The 24123-nt window shown below is 41.5% G+C and overlaps 1 protein-coding gene across 2 annotated transcripts in view; it reads right to left on the reverse strand.

Annotated features, from left to right (window-relative positions):
• notum1a (notum, palmitoleoyl-protein carboxylesterase a) overlaps nucleotides 1–24123 on the reverse strand; it is a 49075-nt gene that overhangs the window by 1541 nt on the left and 23411 nt on the right. Inside the window, exons 7-11 of one of the 2 annotated variants that reach the window (XM_069929669.1) lie at nucleotides 8760–8951; nucleotides 7463–7563; nucleotides 4914–5061; nucleotides 2677–2724; nucleotides 82–325 (exon numbers count right to left, since the gene is read on the reverse strand). In XM_069929669.1, the coding sequence (XP_069785770.1) occupies nucleotides 289–325; nucleotides 2677–2724; nucleotides 4914–5061; nucleotides 7463–7563; nucleotides 8760–8951 (526 nt within the window). In that variant the 3' untranslated portion in view covers nucleotides 82–288. Of the gene's footprint in view, nucleotides 1–81; nucleotides 326–2676; nucleotides 2725–4913; nucleotides 5062–7462; nucleotides 7564–8759; nucleotides 8952–24123 lie in introns of those variants that run through there. The other variant, XM_069929667.1, reaches the window with a different exon arrangement.

Raw genomic sequence — 24123 nt, forward strand, 5'->3', positions numbered from 1 at the left:
TTATCCACCTATTACCTCCTGCCTGTGGGACCGCACTTCACCCCCTTCTCCTACCCACCTCCATTTTGTTTGGGCGCCTGCCTACATTTTGCTCGTACCTTGATGAAGGGCTCAAGCCCAAAATGTATCTTTATCTTTGCAATATAAAGTACACCGATTGACCTGCTGAGTTTCTCCAGCATCGTGTTTTAACTTCAACCACAGCGTCTGCAGACTTGTGTGTTTCTTCCTCCTCATTTCCACCTTCCTGACACCTGTTCTCTTTGATGAATGTTGAGCGATCTTTTCTCATGCAGTGTTAATGGATTGAGCCCTGAGCAACAGTCTGTCAAAAAATTCATGGGAAAAAAGTATGAGGGGTGTTAATGCATTTTAAGAGAATGTAGCTAACCAATTGTACAAGGAAGGAGAAGGTAATAGGAATGATGGAGAGAACTGTCAGTAGGATCATTTAGAGGATCCAGTTATATGTATTTATCATTTTTATTATAAATGAATTATATTTGGGGGAGGGGGGGGGAAAGATGCTTCAAAATGACAAATCTTGTCAGTCCCCTCTTCAGGAGCTTGGGTTCGATCCCAACCTTGGGTGCTGACTGTGTGGAGTTTGTACATTCTCCTTTCTGGCTCCTCCGGTTTCCCCCACATCCCAAAGACTCGTGAGGGTTGGTATCTATTCACTGAAAATGGCCCCAGGCAACCAGAGGGTGGTAGAATCTGAGGCGAGGTGATGGGTATGTTGGGGGGAGGGGGGGGAGAGGCTGGTGAGAATGGCAACACTTTGCGAGCCAGCATGGGTCAGATAGCCAGCAAAGCCTCCTTATAAATCATCAGGAAGTGTGAGGATGTAAGAAACAGGCACAGCAGGGAATGTTACAGCTCCCTCAAGCCCATTGCATCACACTGAACACATCTCAGCCTCAATTCTACCTTCCTGCCTGTTTCCCCATAACCCTTGCTTTTCCCAGTCTAAAAAACAACCACAGCACTGAACCTCCATATTTGTTGGGGGTACAGAATTCCAAAGATCTATAACTCCCTGAGCAAACAAAAATCTACCTTACCTCAGTCCTTAAATGCTGCAGAATGCATTTTCCCCTTACATACTACCTCACTGGAAGAACAATCTTCTCCTTCACTGACCCCGTCAACTTCCTGAATCAGTACTTGATATCAGATCTCAATCTTCCACAAAAGGGCTCAGTCCAATATGCTGAATCTTTCCTCAAATACTATTCTTTAATTCATGGAATTAATTTACTAAACAGAGATAGATCTCTCATCATATCTGGTCACCTCCACAGGTCGCTTCTATGCAAGATTCCCATGAACATTTTCCTCAATATCATTTCTATTTCTTTCTCCTCAATGTGCAGTTAGCTGTCCCTCCTTCCATTCTGACTTAGGGCTTTAACTCGACGTGATAACTTGTGCCTCTCTCTCTCGAAAGATACTGCCTGTCCTACCAAGAGTTTCCAGTACGTCCTGTTTGGATTTCGGATTTTCAGTATCTCCAATAATTTTTTTTAAATGATTGCCTCTTTTCCATTCTTTGTTAATTCAAATCATCCTTTCCTCGGATTTTCAAATCATGAACTCTTTTTTTCTTAGTATCTCCAGATGATTAAAACTTGCTTGTTCTCCTATCATCACGACCTCCCAATTAATCCCAGCTAACACCCTCTCCAATTCTTATCTCTGCCCTTTTTCTGAGGAAATACAACTCACACTTCCAGGCCTTAGTTTTAAACATGGTGTTCTACTAATGCCAGAGTGTAAGATGCTGCATGACCTTGAAGATTTAATTTTAACTTCTTTTTTGTCACAACATATCTCGTACATTGAAAATGGTTCTTCTGCGAACAGACTAACAGGTATTCCCTGACGTTCAAACAGCCATGTAAAGAGCAGAGAGGATTGCAATCAAAAAGAAAGATTCATTGGCTCAAGCAAGGGCAGCATGAGAGCACTGCTGTGGGGTTCATTCAGGAGCCTGATGGCTGTGGGAAAGAAACTGTCTTTAACCTGTTGGTGTGAAACACAAAAGTTTTCAGACACTGTGATTGTAGAAAAAAAACAAATGCTGGAGGAACTCAGCAGGTCTTGCAGCGTCCAAAGGAGGATAAGATAAGACATTTCAGGCCTGAGCTCTTCTTCAAGGTTAGGACTCAGGCCTAAAACATTGGCTATATACTGTATCTTTACCTTCTCTGGATGCTGCGAGACCTGCTGAGTTCCTCCAGCGTTTCTGCGCTGTTAGTGCATGCTTTCAGTCTCTTTAGCATTTTCCTCAACAGGAAGAGGGAGAGGCGAATGTATCCAGGGTGTGACAAGTCCTTCAGTGTGTTAGCTGCCTTTCCTAGGCAGTGGGAGAGATAGATGGAGTCTGTGGAGGGGATTAATTACCGGTACATGCTTTTCATTTAGTTTACAACCACAGCCAGCTGCCAAAAATCTCCCTCTGAGCCAAATCAGGGTGGTTTACATCGCTTTGAATCAATGGGGATTGGAAGAGTGATCGACAGTTCAGTGCAACACTTAAAGTATACTGATTTGTTGCTGGCACACTTTTGAGCAGGATTTTAACAACATTAGCAAGCAGAATTTAACCAATTCAATTGTTAATAAAACTATGTATTCAATAAAGGTCTTCCTTTCCCCTAGTTTCTGCCTTACCTTTTTGTGATAACTTCGTGAGACAAGCAAGCAGGTGCAAAAACTGCCCTAAAGTCAAAAATATATTTTGAATCAATGATGGAACAATATAAATATTGTACAGTTCAAATAAAGCACTCAGTGGTTTCAGCTTCATCAGCTTTCAGGAGTATCAAAGCCAGTACCACCAGGATGAGGAACAGCTAGCTTACGAAGGGCAGTGAGAATGCTGAACGACCAAAGGAACTGCTCACTAACCACCAAGACTCTCATATTCATGAAACAATGTCTATTTATTTATTCATTTGTATAGCTGTATACTTATCCTGCATATGTATTGTTTGTCTGTATGTGTGTTTCATCTGGTTGTGTGTCTGCAGGTTTTTGCACCAAGGATTGGAGAATGTTGTTTCGTTGGGTTGCACTTGTACAATCAGATGACAATAAACTTGATTTGATTTTTCAAATGAATGCATTGCCTTGATATCTGGAGACTGGAGACGCTAGAATCTGAAGCAAAACAATCTGCTGGAGGAACTCGGCGGGTTGAGTAGTATCTGAAGGAGAAAAGGAATGGCCAATGATTCAGGTTGAAACCCTTCATAAAAATTGAGAGTGCGAGGGGAGAGAGCCTATTTAATGAGGACAGGATGGGAGGAGTTGGATAGGGGCTGGTGGCCCAGGGAGGGATGGAAGATGATGGACAGATAGGGAGGGTGAATGGAGGAGTTGGGAGACAGAGGCAATAGACTGGCAGTGTTCAAGAGTTGTGAGGCAATATTGCAGCTCATGAAAACATTTAGAATATTGTATTCATTTCTGGTCACATCATTACAGGAAGGATATGGGTACGATGGAGAGGGTGCAGTGGAGATTTACCAAGACGTTGCCTGGATTGGAGAACATGTCTTATGAGGCAATACTGACAGAGCTGGGGCTTTTCTCTTTGGAGTAATGAAGGATCAGAGGTGATTTCATAGAGTTATATAATAATGAAGTGCAATAGCAAATACCAGAAGACATCAGTATAAGGTGAGTGAAGGAAAATTTAGGGAAGGTATCAGAGCTATATTTTTAATTCAAGAGAGTGGTGTGTGCCAGGGGTTTGTGGTAGAGGCTGGTACAAAAGAAAGAGAAATAGAGGGTTATGTGTGTGAGGTAAGGAAGGATGAGATTTTTGGGATACAATAACAAATGTGCTGGAGAAACTCCGTAGGTCACGCAACTTTGCTTCCTACGGACGATATATGATCTGCTGTTTCTCCAGCACTTTTGTGTATTGAACTACAATCATAGCATCTGCAGACTTTTCTGTTTAACTGTTTACATGGGTTGGTGTCACATCGTGAGCTGAGGGGGATATTCTGTGCTGGAATGTTCCATGATCTATGCTGGACAAAGGGAGAGAGAGGCAGGAGAATGACGCAGGGGGGTGGGGTCAGGTGAAGGAAGTCACCGTACAGGGAGAAGCCGGAGGAGGGGGATGGAGGATGGTGGAATTTGACAAGTAGAGAAGGTGATAGAATGGCAGTGTTCAAGAGTTGTGAGGCAACCCTTCCTCACCTTTCTTCATAAACCTAATGTATGCTTCCTTCTTCTTCTTCAACAGCTGTCTCACCATACCCTATCCTTTCTCAAGCAAGGAGATCAGATGCATTCAGTACTCCGGGATGCCCCTTGTGATTTTATGTACTAAAGTTTCTTGCTGGCTTGAAGACACATGTCAAGTGCAAGGTTCCAACCTTCTGAATCCGAGGGTTTGTTACCTCTGCACCAACAAAGTCCTGCAGCTTTTTGGGAATCTCACACAAATGACCACCAGGTGTCGCTCCATTAAGGTGTGTGCAAAGATGGATGAAATCTCCATTTCCCCAAGACACAGGAGCAAGATTACATCCCTCTGCCTCCAGAGTTTCAGGCACAGAAACAAGGTAGAAACCTGCTTCCAAACCCCCCACCTCAGGAAACTGGTCCATACCAAGGCATTCAGTTGTTAATGAGAAATTTCCCCTGATTTACTAAGGACTCACCGATACAGTGGGGGTTCAGCATCTGTGAGGTTCTTTCACTGAAGGACTCCTGTTAATTTTCCCTGGGCCACAGTAAGACAAATAGATGCCCCACCCCAAACTCCCCAACCAAATCATCCGACAATCAAATAGAATGCACCACTTCTAATTAGTCCATGAGCCTACTTATAACATTGTCCCAAACTGAACCACAGCATGCGAGGATCTATAGAGGGGTGCTACACTTACGGAACATCTTTCAGAGTGTTCTTCAGCTCTCGGCCCAGGTTCTGAATGTAGTTCCACTGGCCTTCTTGAACTGGTTGTCCAGTGAGATGAACATTATCGACTGTGAGCTGCGCTTCATCAAACAGCCACTGAACCACGAACATCGGGCCTGCGATTACAAATCGTGGTCAGGATTCTTGGGACTTTGCTACAGATCACCCTCCCTCTGAACTCTACAAGTATCTCACCCTTCATTGGGAACACATCAGGAGAATCTGAGATTGAATCTGACTATGCCCAATCAGGTGCAACTAACTCACTCCACATTAGTTATTGCTATACCGACACTCTGCCACCAACTACCAGGTTTCTTGGACTTTAACCATTGGAATAATGCAGAATGAAATGAATCATTCAGCCCATCATACTTATGCTGGTGGCTTTCACATAAGCCCTTCCTCTCCAGCAACTCAACCTAAACATCTTGCTCTCTTGGAAAAGCAGCCAATATCTAAAAAAAATGTACCATCCCACTAAGACCACTCGTAAATTGGAGGAACAACACTTTATTTTTCGTCTGGGCACTCTCCAACCAGATGGCATTAACATTGATTTCTCCGGTTTCTGCTAGCCCACTCTCCATTTCCCTCCCCTCCCTTTCCCCTTCTTTCCTCCACCTCTCCATTCACAGAGCCATCTCTCTTTCCTCTGCTTGATGGTATGCCCTCCTCCCTCCCTTATGCACTTATTACCTCCTGCCTGTGGAACAGTGCTGCTCCTCCTGCCCCTTCCCCCACTATTTTGTTCGGGCACCTGCCTGTATTTTTCTATGCCTGTATTTCAAACCCGAAATGTTGGATGTGTATCTTTATGTTTGCTTCATAAAGGACTCTGTTTGACCTGCTGAGTTTGACCTCCAGTGTTGAGTTTTTACTTCAACCACAACGTCTGCAGACTTTCGTGATTTACATTTTAAAAAAACTCATAGCATTCGGGCCACACTCTCCTCCCCCTCCTCCCATTGGGAAAATGATAAGATTCATGAGTGTGAAATCACGCACCACTAAACTCAAGGACAGTTTCTTTTCTGCTGGTTAATGCAATGCTGTTACAGTGCCAGCGAACAGGGTTTTAATCCAGTGCTGTCTGTAAGCGGTTTGTACGTTCTTCCCACATCTACGTGGGTTTCCTTCGGGTGCTCCGGTTTCCTCCCACCCTTCAAAACATACAGATTTGTACATTAATTTGGGAGAAATTGAGTGGCATGGGTTTAAATGGCCAGAAATATGCTGCAAATCATATCTGTGTTGTGATGTACTTGCTGTATATGTATGGGATATCTTGCTGGACTTCTCGCTAAATAAACCTTCTCACTGAACCTTGGTACATATAATAATACATTTAAATGGAACTTTTCCCCCATGTTGTCCTTTCCCTTTCTTTGTCTAGCATTAATCTAACTTGCTATTTCAAGTTACTTCTGACTCTGCTTTTGCGTCGGCCTTCATGGTCTAATCCAGATTCATAAAACAAAATTCCTTCTCTCCTTGGTTTCCATTGCTGATCATCTGAAATCCGAACCAGCCCTCCATTTCTCACCAGCCCTCCAATTAAATTAGTTTTTTTCCCCATTAACTTTTATTGGAAGCCCTCATTGTTTTTGAGCATTCTATTTAGTCATTCTCTCCTCGGTTTGAACATCTACCCATCACATCAGAACCCATAACTTGTTAGCAGTGTTGATAGATACAAGTTCTGCTCATTGCCTTAAAAGTACTCTTCAAATGTCCTACAGTTGAGGAGTGGAGAGATGACATTGGTCAGAGGTCAGGGACATGAAGTTTTCCATCTCTGAAGTAGCCTAAAGAACCAGTTATATTTTTACATCAATCCGATGTTTCTAATCAAAATCTTCAGTTCTTTTTTTTTAAACTTTCAACCCTCTAGCTCACTCTGCAATTATACCCACGTGACCAATTAACCTGCCGACCCCTTGGAAAGTGGGAGGAAACCGGAGCGCCGGAGGAAACCCACGCAGACATGGGGAGAGCATACAAATTCCCCACACACAGCTCCAGATTCGAACCAGGTGTTGTAATAGCGCTGTGCTAACTGCTGCGCCTCTTGTATTTCTGGCCCACAGTTTACAGATTCGTTGCATCAGTCTCCAAATTTGGGATTGGGATCCACCTGCAAGTTATAATGAGTGGGTTGAATGAGAGAAACACCAGAGTTGGAAGATGCTGGAATCCTGAGATGACAAAGAGTTGCTGGAGGAACTCAGCAGGTCAGACAGCATCCATGGATAGAAATGGTCTTGCTAGAGAGACCCAACCTGGAATGTTGAGTGACCATTTCTACCCTGTTGAGTTCCTCCAGGATCTTTGGCTGCAGTAGGTGTTTTAAAGAAGAAGGTTACAGGCAGAGAGCTACCAATCCAAGAATTTATGTAATTCCTTTTCCCTCTGATTCAGTTGGAGAGCCCTATTTCCCGTGAGAAACTGGGCCATTCTTCCAGACTCACTCCGGATGGTGTCTGGAGAACATCAACTTTAAGTTGTTTAACTTACTTCTTAATGTTGGATATATTTTGTATCCAAAAAAGCAGTTCCACTCTTCCCCTTCTTTGAATTGTTGCCTGCAACGTTCTGGCACAACTCCATTCCAGTAACTGAAAGCATAAAGAATGGTTTTAGTCATTTCACCCTGACATGATCCTATCTTTCAAAGCAGAGCAGCCCTTTAAGTAAGCAATCTCAGGGAAGTAGAAGGCCGTGGATTAATATGTTTCTCCTCAGAACCTCACAGTGTCCCAAAGCATGATGTGATGCTTTGCTGCAATGTTGGAAACTGATTAGCAAGCTTGCACGGAGAGCTCAAAGCCAGGCAAACGGAACTCCACCATACTTTCATCAGCGTATCATCAGGGGTTATGTTCAAGGTCACATCCAAAGGGCAGCACCGCCTCAGTACTGCAGAGAGCTGTATGAAGTGCCCATATGGAGCTTTCTCACTCTGCTGAGACCCAATTCTTGCAACTCCACCGCTGAACTATCATCACAATTGTTAGCTCCTGCCATGTCATTCCGGCAAACAAGTCTTCATTTCGAACCATCTCCAGAAACTGAATCACCGAAAATTAATATTTATGCCTTCTTCATTAAGAGTGATCTGGAGCTGGTAGGTAATAATCCCCATGTGTCAGGAACACCTATTGTGATGTGTTGCGCAGGAAGCAGATTTGTTAGATTGGAAGGTGGCTATCAGGGCCAGAGGTGCTCAGTTAGATTTGGAAACAAATCCTTCAGAATATGGGATTGCTGTTACAAAAACAGCATACAGAACACACATACATTTCCTGATTAGGTTTCTATAATAAATACATAGAACCACAGAACACTGCAATACAGAAACAGGCCTTTCAACCCTTCTAGTCTGTGCTAAACTATTATTCTGCCTAGTCCCATTTACCTACATCCAGTCCTTAGCCCTCCCATCTATGTACCTGTCCAAATGTTTCTTAAATGTGCAATTTGAGCCCGCTGTCAGCTGGCAGCTCGTTCCACTCTCCCATCACTCTCTATGTGAAAAGGTTCCCCCTCATGTTCCCTTTAAACCTTTCCCCTTTCACCCTTAACCCTTGTCTTCTAGTTCTTGTCTCACTTACCCTCAGTGGAAAAGCATATTTGCATGTACTATGCCCCTAATGTCAAATCTCCCCTCATTTTCCAATGCTCCAGGGAATAAAGTTCTAACCTGTTTAACCTTAACCTTTCCCTGTAACTCAGCTCCTCGAGTCCAGGCAGCATCCAAGTGAATCTTGTATAAGCCCTCAACAGGAAATGTTTGGCAGCAACATATCTGTACCTTATCCCTTTTTTGATTGCATCAGTGGGGGCACACGATACTGTGTCGATGCAGTCCGTCCTCTGGTATTGTTTGTTGTCCAGAAACCAGCCTGAATCAGCCAGTCCGCGCACCTGCACGCCACGTACTCCCAGCTCCACAAGTTGCTTAGCCACCCGGTCGACGTTCAGGAGAACTCCAGTTCCTCCCGCACTGAACAAACACAATCGGAGACATTGTCATTCACCCTCAGCAGGTCACACATTGCGCAAAGCTCAATGAAGTAGTGCACAAGTTGTCAGCAATGTCAAACAGGGACCACAGATGGTGACATGTAATCCTTCAGTAATAGTATTTTTTAAGAACATTACAGTACATAAATAGGCCCGTCAGCCCATCTAGTCTGTGCTGAACTATTATTATGCCAAGTCCTACTGCCTTGCACCCAGCCCATAGTCTTCCATGCCCCTCCCATCCACGTACCTGTCCAAATTTTTCTTAAATGTCAAAGTCAAGCCCACCTTCACCACTTCAGATGGCAGCTTGTTCCACTCTCCCACCTCTCTGTGTGTGAAGAAGTTCCCCCTCATGTTCCCCCTAAACTTCTCCCCTTTCACCCTTAACCTATGCCCTCTGGTTTGTATCTCACCTAACCTCCATGGAAAAAGCCTACTTGCATTTATTCTATCTATACCTCGCATAATTTTGTAAACTTCTATCAAATCTCCTCTCATTCTTCTACACTCCAGGGAATAAAGTCCTAACCTGTTTAACTCCATGGAATTCCAGAGAGAAGGCAGACAGTATTATGTCTCATCAGAATGAGTTCTTCCCTGACCAAGTTTCCAATGATTTGGTGGTATATCAGGACTACAACGCTGAGCCTGTTAATGTTTGGGAAGGGTTATTCAGACTCTGGAGGGTATGCAAAGGAGGTTCACCAGGTTGATTCCAGAGATGAGAGGCTTAGCCTCTGAGGAGAGATTGAGTCGACTGGGTCTGTTCTTGTTGAAATGTTGAAGGATGAGGGAAGGCCTTTTAGACACATAAAGTTTTGAAAAGCATATATAGAAGCAGGAAAGTTGTTACCACAGGCAGGCGAGGCTATAACTGGGCTACCTCATCTCAAGATTAGGGGCGTAGATTTAGGAGGGACTGCTTCTCCCAGAGAAGAGTGAATCTGTGGAATTCTCTGCCCAAGGAAACAAGAGACGGCTTCACTAATTGGCATGGAGAGATAGATTTTTGAAAAAATAGGGAAGGTGAGGGTTACAGGGAAAATGCAGGATCATGGAGCTGAGTCCACAGCCACATTAGCTGTGATCTTATTGAGCAGCTCGACAGATGGGATGGCCAACTCCTGCTCCTGTTTCTTATGTTCTTATAAACATAAAATGAGTAAATTATCCCAGAATAGTTATACATATTTATTTTATACTATATTGTTATGTACCTTGTTGTTTATTATGTGCTAGGTGAGAAATGTATTATATGTGTGCACCGTGGTCTGGAGAAACAATGTTCTGTCTGGTTGTACATGTATAGTCAGTTGATAATAAACAAACTATTCCATATTTCTAACAGCATAGGAGACCAACCAGTCTATGCCATCTTTCTGACCAATCCAAATCCACCAGTCATTTCCTTTGTAATCTATTCTCCCCAACAAGTCTCCCCTCCCTCCAGGTCTATACAATGGTGGCAGCAGAGTGGCCCATTGACCTATCTCCCAGAGTGCCCAGAGGAAACTCACATTTTCCAGTGAGGATGTACACAGACAGTACCGGAGGGAGTGGGGATTGAATTCTGGTCACTGGCTCCGCAATACAGCGGCCCCACCAGCTGCGCTGCTGACGTCCCCGTGTGCACAACGCTACAATGCTAAAAGGAGTTCCAACCTTTGAGGACCAGTCCAGTAAAGCTCATCCCCCTCCTTTTTCTCGACAACTCTGCAGATTATGTTCCACCGACTGCCCCGTGAACTCCTGACTGACTCTTTTCTTGAGTATTTTCACAGTAGATATCTTTGTCAAACCCTGCATTTTTTAATAATAATTTCCCATCACAAGGCTATTCCTGAGAACAGTTAACATTCAACTGAACAGATAGGTTGGAGTCAGCTCTCAGGCAGTTTCAATTTGATTAATGTCAACCCTGTTTTTTATTCCAGTGTATTTAATCACTTGAATCGCAGCTGCCATGGAAGGGTTTGAACTCAAATCTTCAATCTATGATCCAGTAACTCAACAATTAGACTGTTTTTTTTTTCATTAAGAATGATTTAGAGATGATATGTAGTAATCCTCAAGTGTCCTCCAGAAGAGTCTATTGTAATATATGGATGTACATGAACCTGACTTGAATGAGGTGGGCAAATTCATGAGATTGACAGGAGGCTTGTGAAGTAACGTGTCTTTCCGTTGTTAAAATTGCTTCTTTTTTGGCAGTTCCAAGGATCCCTAGACTATTTTCCCCAGAGAATTTTAAGGAGGCTGAGAAAAGATTTAATTGAGGTATTTCAAAACAAAGTCTTTAAAGGCCTGGTTGTTGTGGATGGGAGGAATCTGTTCCCCATAGAATAAACAGGAAGCATAAATTTCTGTTGTTCTGCCAGAGGATGGATAAAGTCTGAAGGGATAATGGGGCAGGTTGAGAATCACTGCTCTAGACCCAATGGTCTGTAAGGCTATGGATTTACACTGGTGGCTCATCCTCAACTGATGAAAACAAGATGGGCTGAATGGCCACCTTCCCTGCCACCAATCTCCTTGAATTGATTTCATTGATTGGATGCAAGCATGTTTTGATTGAAAAGTCTCGACCTTTAACTGTGAATCAACAACTGTGATAGCAGATATCTAAGGTGATTCAAATCTCTTGGGCCCACAGGTTGGGATTCTCTCATGGACTGCCGACAAGCTGTAGGACCTGGGAGGATTTAGGAGAGAACCTAACACCAGGTATTTTTATTCTCCAAAAAATAAACTCCATTCACGTAAAGTCTTTTTGAATCCCTAGTGTCATCTTCATACATTCCATGGCTAAACATTTTACTATCATCTTCCAATGTCCGATGTACCATCGTTGCCACCACCATGACTCCTTGTAGTTTACCCCAACCCCCCTCCGATGTTTCTAGGGCTTCCCTGCTGATCTCAGCCTCTCAATGCTGGTAGCAGAAGGACTCTTGACTGTGGCCCTTCCCCATAGTGCTCTCATGTGGTCTACGCCAAGCCAGGTAAGCAAGTTGTCTAATCTGCATCAAATCACCACCCCTGCCTTTTAAGGAATAATTTCTGCCATACCCTGGATCTGATGTGAATGTGTCATATGCACTGCTCTGCAATAGTATTCCCTTCCCCAACAGGCTGTCCAAGCCCTGTGAATGGACGCTAGCAGTTGGAATGTTAATGGTGGCACAGAGCAAAGACGAACAGCTTAAAAATTTATCCATTTGGTCGGCTTTGTTTCCTTTCATCCACATCTGGAGACTCAGGGGGACACATGGAGATATAATTAACAGCACATGGAGCAGAAAAGGAAAAGGCAACAAAGACACACACACACTTACCACTTTAAGTATTCCCTATGCCATAGGTGCTTTGTGATTAGTACGGGATTGCTTAAGGTGGAAAGAAAAAGTTTGAAAACCACTGTTTTAATCGTACCTAATGGACTCGTTATGTGCACGGTTTCATAACTCCGAAGGAAATGGGCCAATTACACTTTTTCTCAAGCAAATTATTTCAATAACAATTGGGTCTAGAACAGTGATTCTCAACCTTCCCTTCCCACCCAGATATCACCTTAAGCAATCTCTTACTGATCACAGAGCACCGATGGCATAGAGATTACTTAAAGTGGTATGTGAGTGGAAAGAAAAAGGTTGAGAACCACTGGTCTGAGCGTACAATTTTATTTCTTTTTGATTATATGTTACAGTATCTTTCTATTGCATTTATCATTCTGGATGACTCCTCTGCTTTTAACTGCCAAGGCAACACTTAGTGTGCGTGTTCTCCGAACTCATATGTTTGTTTAGTTTTTAGTGTCATTGTTCCTGTTCTATGTTTGCAATGTATTATATTGTAACTTTTTATTCTCTAATATTCTTCATTTTTCTTGTGTTCCTGATATCTGATATTACTTTTCCAATTCTGTTATATCCTTCTCCAAACCCTCTAATTCTCCAACATATTCTCTCTTAAGATTTTTAGTGTAAGAAATAATTTGTCCCCTCAACTAAGCTCTAAGTGTATCCCATATTAAAAAAAACTATTGTCAGGAAGATTTCTTCACAAAATATTTCTATCTGTCTCTTAATAAATTCACAAAAATCCTTCTTAAATAATGTAGTATTAAGGCACCATCGAAACATACTCTCTTGCTTTTCCATGATCGTAATAGTTAACATTAACAGTGAGGGCCCTGATAAAAGTCGAGCCAAATGCTCCCTTTTTACCACTCTACTTTGTAACTAAGCAGAAATTAAAAATAGGTCAATTGTTATGTGAATCATGTACCCTTGAATAGAATGAGTAGTCTCTTTCTAAGGGGTTAAAGCTGCCTCCATATATCAATCAAATTTAAATCCTTCATAAATGATAATGTTGTTTTTGCAGCTTTCCCCCTTGTTCTTTTTCTCACTGATTTGTCCAGTATTGGATCTAAACAAAAATTGAAATCTCCTCTAATCATGTATTTTGTCTCCCCCCTGTGGATTTTAAAAAGATATCTTTCATAAAGACTTCATCATCATAATTTGTGGCGTAAATGTTCATAACTGTCCTTGATTCTGCATATATTTTGCAGTGTTTCATTACAAATCTTCCAGTTTGATCTGTTAATGTCTTTCTATTATTATTGGTATATTTTTATTAATTAAAATCACTACACCTCTTGCTTTTGATTCAAACGAAGATGATATTACTTTCCCCATCCATCCTATTTTTAATTTTGCATGTTCCAATTTGGTGAGATGTATTTCTTGTAAAAAGACAATATCTGCCTGTAATTATTTTAGCTATCCCAAGACCTGTTTTCACCATTCTGTTAATTCCATTGACATTAAAACTAATACATTTCAATGTTCTATCCATATTCTTCTTTAAAGCAATACTTTTTAACAGTAAAATCTCTTTATCCCTTTAAATAGTAAAGTGATCCACTTTAAAAAAAAAACACACAATGTCCCTGCCCCAACGTAAAGCCCTGAAAGCCCGTGAGAAAAACCTGCAGAATCTCTCGAGGAAGAAGAACCCCTCCCTTTAGTGCCATCTTTTGTTGCTCCTTTCCAGGCACCATTCTCCCCATTAGACTGGAGTCTCCACCCTGTAACCAATTCTCCCAGATTTTTTCCCCTTTTTATTGAGCTCTCTGTGAACACTTATATACATTTTACTTTTAAACAATAAATACAAGACGGTTTAATAAAAATTAAAAATACAAACTTTACTTAGTTCCATTATAAATATTTTCACAATCTTCTCCCTCGGCAACCTTGTTCTTTTTTATTTTACAAACTTTGCAGAAAATCTTCCATCTTGTTCTTGGTCTTGAAAAATCGCTGGTTCCCTTCCACTACTTCAACCCTCAAAGTTACAGTGTATATCAATGAATATTTCAAGTCTTTTCATATCTTCAAATTATTTTAATTGTCTGAGAGGATGAGCAAATGTAGGTTCTTTGGAGTCACTATCTCGGAAGATCTTTCCTGGAACCCACACACCAATGGCATCATGAAGAAAGCCTCTACTTCCTTAGGAGTTTGTGGAGGAGCTAATGGAGTTGTTCAAGTGAACCGGTACGGACTTGAAGGGCCGACATGGCCTGTTTCCGTGCTGTAAATGGTTATATGGTTATTTTCTTTGATTAATTCAAGTTGGGCTAAAGTCTTGAAAAAATATTACCTTTTCATGATCAACCTCGGGTGGGCCATTATTCTGTTTAGAGAAGTTGTATACTGCTCCCAGAATTAACTCCCATTCTCGGTAACTTAAAAGCCTCACCAGAACTGGTCTTGGTCTCTGGTTGCCAGCTCTTCTGGGTCCAAATGTTCGGTGACCTCTCTTGATATGCAATTTTTCTCCAAATTTGTCTTCTCCCAACACTTGTGGGATCCATTTTTGAAAAATGTTCAACAGGTCTCTTCCCTCAATTCCTTCCATTAGTTCAATAATTCAGACATTATTTCATCAACTAAAGTTCTCCACATGATCAATTTTGTCCAGTAGTCCTTGCTTATCTGACTCCCATTCTTTGGCTTTTTTCCCCAAAGCCTCAACTTTTTCATGCATTTCATCATTTCAATCTCTGCTCGACCCATTCTCTCCATCAGATCTTCAACGATCTCTTTTATTTTGGTCAATTTCTCCGTCATATCTCTCATCACTGTTTCCACACTTATGAATCAGTTACTTAAATTCTCCATTTTTTCCAGATGATGCTCAGCTCTTGTCCAAACTCCCCAGTTTTACCTGGTTCTGCTGGTCCCATCACCATTTATGCACCTTGACCTTTCGGACTTTCATCCGAAGTACCTGGTTGAATAGGAGCTTCTTCAGTCTTTGTTCTTGGTTGCTTTGGTCCTTTGTGCTTGTTTTATCCATTTGTGATGAAGAAAATTTTGATTTTCAAGTTTTAAATGTCTATTTAGCACTCTTCATGGAGAGCTCAACCAAAACACGTCTGACTAGGCCCTTTGCATGGCCACGCCCCCTCGAGAAAGAGAGTTGTTGACGGTTCAAGCTGAAGCCTTTTGTCAAGCCCAAAATGTTGACCATTCTTTATATCCCACTGATGCTCCTCGACTTGTTGTGTTTCCCCAGCAGGTTGGAGACACAGGAGACTGCAGACACTTGAATCTGAAGCAAAAGATGATCTGATGGAGGAACTGTCTGTTGAGTAGCATCAGTGGGAGAAAACAAATGGTCGACATTTCATAGAATACTATTTATTCTGCCTAGTCCCATTGATTTCCAGCTCTCAATATCCCTCCCATCTGTCCAATCTTCTTTTAAATGTTGAAATTGAACCCACATTCACCACCTCTGCTAGTGGCTCATTCCACACTCTCACCACCATCTGAATGAAGAAATGCCCTCCTGAATATTCATTCCTCTTAAACATTTCACCTTTCACCCTTAACCCATATCCTCTACTTCTTGTCTCACTAAACCTCAGTGGAAAAACTCGTGATTGGCTTTACCCTATTTACACCCCTCAAAATTTTGTGTACCTCTATCAAATCTTCTCTCATTCTTCTCTGCTCCAGGGAACAAAGTCTTAACCTGTTCAACCTATCCCTGCAACTCAGTTCCTGAAGTTCCAACAACATCCTAGTAAATCTTCTCTGCTATCTTTCCTGTAGTTAGGTAACCAAAACTACACAGAATACTTCTCGAGACTTGATAAAGAGCTCTGACCTGAAATGTCGACCGTTCTTTTCCCCCACCGGATGCTGGTTGACCTGGTAATTGTTTTGTATTCCAGTATCTGCAGTTACTTGCATCCACAATGGCTCTCTGCCTTGAGACCAATTTGAATGTTCAAAATGTACCAGGGGTGCAGGTTAATTGAGTGTATATTGGGCGGCACAGGCTCATGGGCCGAAATGGCCTGTTAGCATGCTGTATGTTGAAATTTAAATCTAAAATTTAAAAAAAACATTCTGTAAACACTCAGCAGGTTAGTATTTCAGGTTCAGGGCCCTTCACCCGCTTCTCTTCCCTCACTGAATGGCCTGTGGACGACTCCCAGCATTTTCTGGGTTTTTTTATGGCATGTTTCCAGCATCTGCTGTTTTCCGTTGAATTTTCATTGAACTCAGTGGCCGTGCATCTTGATCACAAGATGCAATTATTGTTCTCACCAGAAATGCAACAGCGGAGGAACAATGAGAAACAGCTGAGCTACATTCTCGATAGTTGAAGGGCTGAGCTCTGTCATGAAAGAATAATTACTGTGTACCCAGTCCCTCTTCCAAGAAATGTCAAAACAGCTCCTCTGGCTCCTTTTCAATGTGTGTACACCAGCTGTTGTGGCAAACATTTGATTGGAAACTTCGCGCCAACATCAATCAGTTGGTGGAATGATGTCACATCTTGCATGCGTGCGTGGAAGTCACATTGGACAGGATTAAATGTTTTACATGCTCCGCTGAATATAAAGACCCATTGATATCAATGGGATCAATTATTGACAGATTTTATCCAGACGAATGTTCCTTATCAACAAGTTTCTAAATGAGAACATTGAAAATACCCAAATGCAAAGGGACTTGGGAGTCCTCGTGCAGGATAGCCTTAAAATAAACACTCAGGTGGAGTCGGTAGTGGAAAAAGCAAATTCAATGCTGGCATTCATTTCAAGAGGAATAGAATACAAGAGCAAGGATGTGACGTTGAGGGTTTATAAGGCAGTGGGGAGACCTCACAAGGAGGATTGTGAGCAGTTTTGGGCTCCTCATTTAAGGATGATTCCGGGAATGAAAGAATTATCATGTGAGAAGCATTTGACAGCTCTTGGCCAGTACTCATTGGAATTTAGGAGAATGAGGGGGGGGATCTCATTGAAATGTTTTGAATGTTGAAAGTCATGGGCAGAGTCGGTGTAGAAAGGTTGTTTCCCATGGTGGGAGGGTCTAGGACAAGAGGGTACAAGTTCAGGAATGAAGGACAAGAGGGTACAAGTTCAGGAATGAAGGATGTCCTCTTAGAACAGAGATGTAGAGGAATTTCTTTAGTCAGAGGTTCGTGAATCTGTGGAATTTGTTGCCATGAATGGTTGTGGAGGCCAGGTCATTGGGTGCATTTAAGGAAAAGATTGATAGATTCCTTATTACCAAGAACATCAAAGGTTATGGGGAGAAGGCCAGGCTGTGGGGCTGAGTGAGAAAATGGATCAGCACATGATTGAATGGTGGGGCAGACTCAAATGGGCTGAATGGCCTAGTTCTCCTATTATGTCTTATAGTTTAAAGTTGTTGTGTTCTGCTGCTAGATATGTGTGTGTTCAACTGTCAACAAATGAAGTCAAGATGGTGCTCTTTTGTGCATCTCATTATTTTCCAAAGTGTCAAGATACTTGATGTGGTCTGAATGTCAGATTACAACAGTTTTGCAGAATCTTAATGAAGGGGCTCCGTTTTATATTTCACAAGCTTGGGTGCTACAGCTTTTGCATTGGATGATTCAAAGATAGAAGTCATTTCGGGCAGCTCAGTTAGTGTAGCTTCACTATTATAGCGCAAGCGACCCATGTTCAACTCCTGCACAGTTTGTAAGGAGTTTGAACATTATCCCCATGTCTGTATGAGTTTCCTCACATGACAATAGGTTAATTGGTCACATGGATTTATTTGGACAATATGGGCTTGTAGGTCGGAATCACCTGTAAATGTGATGTGTCTCTAAATTAAAAATTAAATCTCCACCACAGTGTCTCTACCAGTCAGACAATGGGTAAGAGCTTGTTTCCCGTCTCCATCCATCCAGCCCACTGCTCCCAAGTGCTCACCCAAATTTGTGATGAGGGATTAAAAGAACATCAGAGACAGGAGCAGAAATCGGACATTTGTTCTGTTGAGCCTGCTCTGCCATTTAATAAGATCACGGGTGATCTGGCCGTGGACTCAGCTCAACCTACCCACCTGTTCCCCAGAATCCTTAATTCCCCAACTCTGAAAAGGTCTACCGACCTGTGCCTTAAATACAGTTTTCCTTGAGCAGAGAATTCCACAGATTCACAGCTGTCTGGGAGAAGCAGTTCCTCCTCAACCCCATCTTCTCATTGCAATCCGAATCTGTAGATTCTGATTTTTACATGGCGATATGAATGTTAGAGATAACTTGTTAGACTGCTTACAAAAGAACCCTTCATATTGCCTGGGTATAATGTGATGTATAAAACCTGTTTTAAACCTATTCCTTGATACATAACCAACAGGCTGTGGGACTGTGCTCCCCCCCCACCCTTTCATTCGGGTGACTGTGGACATTTTTCCCCATACCTTGATGAAGGATTTTTGTGCGCACTGACTACTAAAGATTAGAGGGAATATTGAATATGAAGTGTTGTTCCTCCAAAAAGGACATTGTGAGCCCACCTGGACTAGTGTGTGTAGTTTTGGTTGCTCTGCAGTGGGAAGCATGTCAATAAGTTGGAAGGGATGCAGAGGAGATTCACCACAATGTTGCTGAGATTGGAGGGTTTGAGTTGTGAGAAGAGATTGGAAGGCTGAATCTTTATTCCCTAGACCAAAGGGGTGAGTGGTAATCTTAGAAAACCATAAGGGGCATGGACAGAGCAAATCCTCACAGTCTTTTTTCCCCAGGGTAGAGGATTCTATAATTCGAGGCCATAGGTTTAAGGTGAAGGGGGGAGAGATTTAAGAGGGCCTCAGTGGTAACCTTTTTCACCTAGAGAATGGTCTATATCTGGAAGGAGCTGCAAGAGGAAGCTGTAGAAGATGGCACAATTACGACATTAAATTTAAATCTTATTTACAGAACAATAGAAGCCAATTCCGGCCATTTAAACCACCCAATTACACCCAAATTAAACTACAACCCCGTACGTTTTTTTTGGAATGTGAGGAAACCCCAGACAGTGTTAGTGGTAAATCTTTCCAATGTTCTAATTCATCTTGTAATTTCTTCATTAATGGCTGATAATATCTAGGCCATCTATACAAAATAAATTATCTAGTCTAATACCTAGGTACCGGATTGCTTGTGTTTGGAATTTGAATGGTGATTCTTTAAACTTTGTGAAATCCACATTATTCACTTTTATTTGCATTGATCTTGTACCCTGATACTTCTCCGTATTCCTTCAATTTCTTATGTAATTCTTTTATTGATAGTTCTGTTAAGTATACTATGACATCATCTGCAAATAGACTGATTTTATATTCCTTCTCTTTTATCTTTATCCCTTTTATTTTATTTTCTGTTCTTATCAGTTCTGCCAAGGGTTCTATAGCTAAAGCAAACAGGGAGGGAGATAGTGGACATCCCTGCCTAGTTGACCTTGGTTCGATTATGTATCCATTTACTGTCACCTTCTCCAATGGTCCCTTATATAATGCTTTAATCCAATTAATATATTTCTCTGGTAGGTTGAACCGCTGTAGTACTTTAAATAAATAATTCAATTCTACCCTGTCAACGGCTTTCTCTGTGTCAAAAGCAACTGCCACTGTTGGAGTCTTCTTTCCTTGTACTGCATGGATTAAGTTAATGAACTTAGAGATATTGACCATTGTTTGTCTTTTCTTAATAAATCCAGTTTCGTCAAGTTTTACTATTTTTGGTACACAGACAGCCAATCTGTTTGCTCATAGTTTTACTATTATCTGATTCCACCTGCATTGAATTCACCCATCGTTATTGATTGAAGATTTACCGGGACCAATGCCTGAAGAGGGTGCACAAAATCAGTGAACCGGTGCAGACTCAAAAGGCCAACATGGCCTGTTTCCGCTCCGTAAATGGTTATACGAGTTTTGATCAGATGAGGGGGTAGCTCTGTGAATACAAACTCCTTACAGACAGCACTGGATTCAAAACCGGATCACTGCTGCGCTAATCATGTCACCATTCAAAAGATATCTGGACAGATATATAGATAGGAAGGGTTTTGGCTAAATCAATGGTCTTCAAACATTTTTCTTTCCACTCACATAACACCTTAAGTAATCCCTTACTAATTACAGAGCACCTATGGAACCATGTCAAGTTTAAATTTCCATAAGCATTCAGTGCACAGGGAGGAGTCACGTGATGGAGTAGTGGCCGGACGGTGAACTCCAGCCCTCTCCAGAAAAGTCGGGAAAAACAAAGGAAAACACAAAGGCACAGAAATAAAAGTTACAGAAAAGTGAGTATAAAGGTGGAAAGAAGATGGCGACAAAAAAAGAAAAATCGAAAGCAACGGTAAGAAGAGAGGAAGAGAAGACAAAGGAGGAAAAAGGTGAAGGCCTTACCTGTCCGAAGAGGCCCGCTGCGGAGAGAGAAACCCGCTCCCTCAGGTCGGTAAATAATGGACTACAAAAATGGCTCGCTGAGCCGAGTAAAAGTGCGCAACCGCGCATGCGCGATTCCTCGCGCATGCGCGATACGAATGAAAAAACACACCGACGGGAGGGGGGACCAGCTGGGGAGTCGATCTCCACAGCCGGCAACGACAGCTGCAGAACACCTGCAGCAAGAAGAGACCACAGAAGACAATAGAAACAAGAAAGAAGAGAAGGAAAGGGCAACAAAGAAACAACAGATGGCCAACCCAGAGGAAGAAGAAGAGGAAGAGGAAGAGTACAGTGAAATAGAAGAAGAAAAGAAAGGCAAGATAAAGAAGGTACTTTCTCTTATTAAAGGATACATGGAGTCATTTAAAGAATGGCAAACACAGGAATTTAATGATTTAAGAAAAAGAATAAACAACACAGAAGAGAAAATGAATAAAATAGAGATGACCTTAACAGAAATGGGAAAGAAAATGGACAAGATGGAAGAGCGGGCAGTAGCAGCAGAAATGGAGGTAGAAGACTTAAAAAAGAAATTGGAGGAATCTAATAAAAAAACGAAAGAGACACAAGAACTACTAGCCCAAAAAATAGATACAATGGAAAACCATAACAGAAGAAATAACATAAAGATAGTGGGCCTTAAGGAAGATGAAGAAGGCAAGAATATGAGGGAGTTTATAAAAGAGTGGATCCCTAAGACCCTAGGATGTCCAGAACTACAGCAAGAAATGGAAATAGAAAGGGCACATAGAGTATTGGCCTCTAAACCACAACCACAACAAAAACCAAGATCTATTGTAGTAAAATTCCTAAGATATACTACAAGAGAAAAGGTACTGGAGAAGACAATGGAAAAAGTAAGAGAGGGCAACAAACCACTGGAGTATAAAGGGCAAAAAATCTTCATTTATCCAGATATAAGTTTTGAACTCCTAAAGAAGAGAAAAGAGTTCAATACAGCAAAGGCGATTTTATGGAAGAAAGGGTATAAATTTATACTAAAGCATCCAGCGGTATTGAAAATATTTATTCCAGGACAACAAAACAGACTATTCTCGGATCCAGAAGAAGCACGAAAATTTGCAGAACAATTACAAAAATAGACTGAGGGAGGAAGACGGGTAATGAGAGTAAAAATGATCACGATTGATATGTATGTGGGTAAAGACAAAAATAGACTGAGGGATGATGACGGGTAATGAGAGTAAAAATGATCACGATTGATATGTATGCGGGTAAAGAGGTATAAGAGTGAATAGAGACAATGTGCATACGTGAATGTATCTGTACTTAGAGGAAAATATAGATAGTATAGACAAGAATTAATAAGGGAAGGTAATGGAATAGAGAGAATAAGGAGGGAATTAAAAGAATGACCTTTGTGACATATGAAAAGTGAAATCTTTTCTGGGGGGGGCGGGGTGGGGGGAAATAGCGGTCACTGCAAAATCAGTTGACGCTTGCGAGTGGATTCGCAAATCCAAACGGAGAGGGGAGATGTGGTTGTCCGACAAGGGATAAAGGACAACTCAGGAGGGGAAGGGGAGATTGGGGATAAATAAGATAGAAATAGGAGAATAAGGAAAATGTTGGATGTTGTAGGAATGTTGTCTTATAAAGAGTTGAAAATAAGAAAACAGAAATAGAAAAGGAGGAAAGGTAATGATGGAAAAACGGAAAGAGAAGATAAACAAAATATAAAAGGGCTACGCTGAACTATATGACTTTAAATATTAATGGAATACATAACCAAATTAAAAGGAAGAAACTACTAAATTTAAATGAATAAATGTATTCCATTAGAAAAAATAACATATAGGTTAAGAAATAATATTGAAATATTCGAACAAGTATGGGAGCCTTACATTAAGTACAATAGCGAAAACCTACCGGGGACAAACATTACCTAAGTTGATGGAAGGAGAAGGAAAGAAAAGAATGGACTCAGTAGAATTTCTGGTGTATTTTTGTTGAATGACAACATTGTCTGACTGGCTTAATGCAACCTAGATTGTATACCTAAAATGGATGAGGGGGGGGGGTGGGGGGGTGGCTTGGGAGGAGGGAGGGGGGGGGAGAAAAAGTCACTGTATATGTGTGAAAAAGAAATAGTGTATATCATGGCTAATGTGATTTATGGTGTGAAAAATAAAAAAATTTTTAAAAAAAAGCATTCAGTGCACACATACTTTTCTGACTACTAAAATTAAACATTGAATAGGAGGTGTTGTTCCTCCAATCTCCAAAAAGGACATTGGTGATACTGTATGTGAGTGGGGGTAAAAGATTGAGAACCACTGCTCTAGACCAAGTTGTTAACTGAAATATTTTGCTTGAGAAAAATTCATTGGCCCATATCCTTTGGAGTTATGAAACCGTGCATATAACGAGTCAATTAGGTACGATTAAAACAGTGGTTTTCAAACGTTTTCTTTCCCCTCACATACCACCTTACTAATCACAGACCATTTACGGCATAGGGAATAAGGCAGTATGTGAGGGGAAAGAAAACATTTGAAAACCACTCGGCTAAATGAATTGGTCGAGAATGGAGTCGGCATGGACAAGTTAACTCTATGATTAATAATTTCCTCCAGTCAAGTCATTATTACTATCCCTTGTTTCCCTCCTGTTTCTGCCACTCCCCGATTCATGAATCAAACTGCTCACTCATGAGCAGTTGTTGTGGGTACACGATCCAGAAAAACACAGAGGTGCTGGAGGAACTCAACAGGTCAAGGAGGACCCATGGTGTTTCTCCAGCACAGTTGCATGTTGCACAGGACCCCAGCACCTGCAGATTTCCTTGTTCACCTCCACAGCCGAGTACTTTTTACTGTAGCTGGTGCCTCACGCATGCTTGCTCTTTGCATCCTTTTTGGAGAGTCAAGAGTTATTGGAGATGGACATTATCAAAAAAAAAGCAGGTAGCTATATTTTTCTAGCTTCAAGCTCAAACTCGCCCAAACTGACTGGACCAGGTATTTTGCTCCCAGTTTTATCTAACGATCATTGTTGAGATGTGTTTATCATGTTACTATAGAAACGCGACATCCTTATTCCCAATTATACTCCCATTCATGCACAGACAGCAATAGTTTTGAGGCTGACAAAGAATTTCAAAATGACGAAGACCACAGTGTGTGCTCGAGCTGAATTCAGACCTCCTCTGATTGATATATGGTAAATTCTCTGTTGAAAACTTCCTTTGTTCAGTATTTCCATCACAAGTGATGGCACGAACTGAAAGAATGTGTTTACAAGTTCAATGAAAATAGTCAGCAGGCAAATCCAAGTGAATATGGTGAAGGAGTAAAAACACAAACATGCTGGAAGAACTCAGCAGCTCCCGCAGTG

The sequence above is a fragment of the Narcine bancroftii genome, chromosome 3 (genome assembly GCF_036971445.1).
Source record: "Narcine bancroftii isolate sNarBan1 chromosome 3, sNarBan1.hap1, whole genome shotgun sequence".
Lineage (NCBI taxonomy): Eukaryota > Metazoa > Chordata > Chondrichthyes > Torpediniformes > Narcinidae > Narcine > Narcine bancroftii.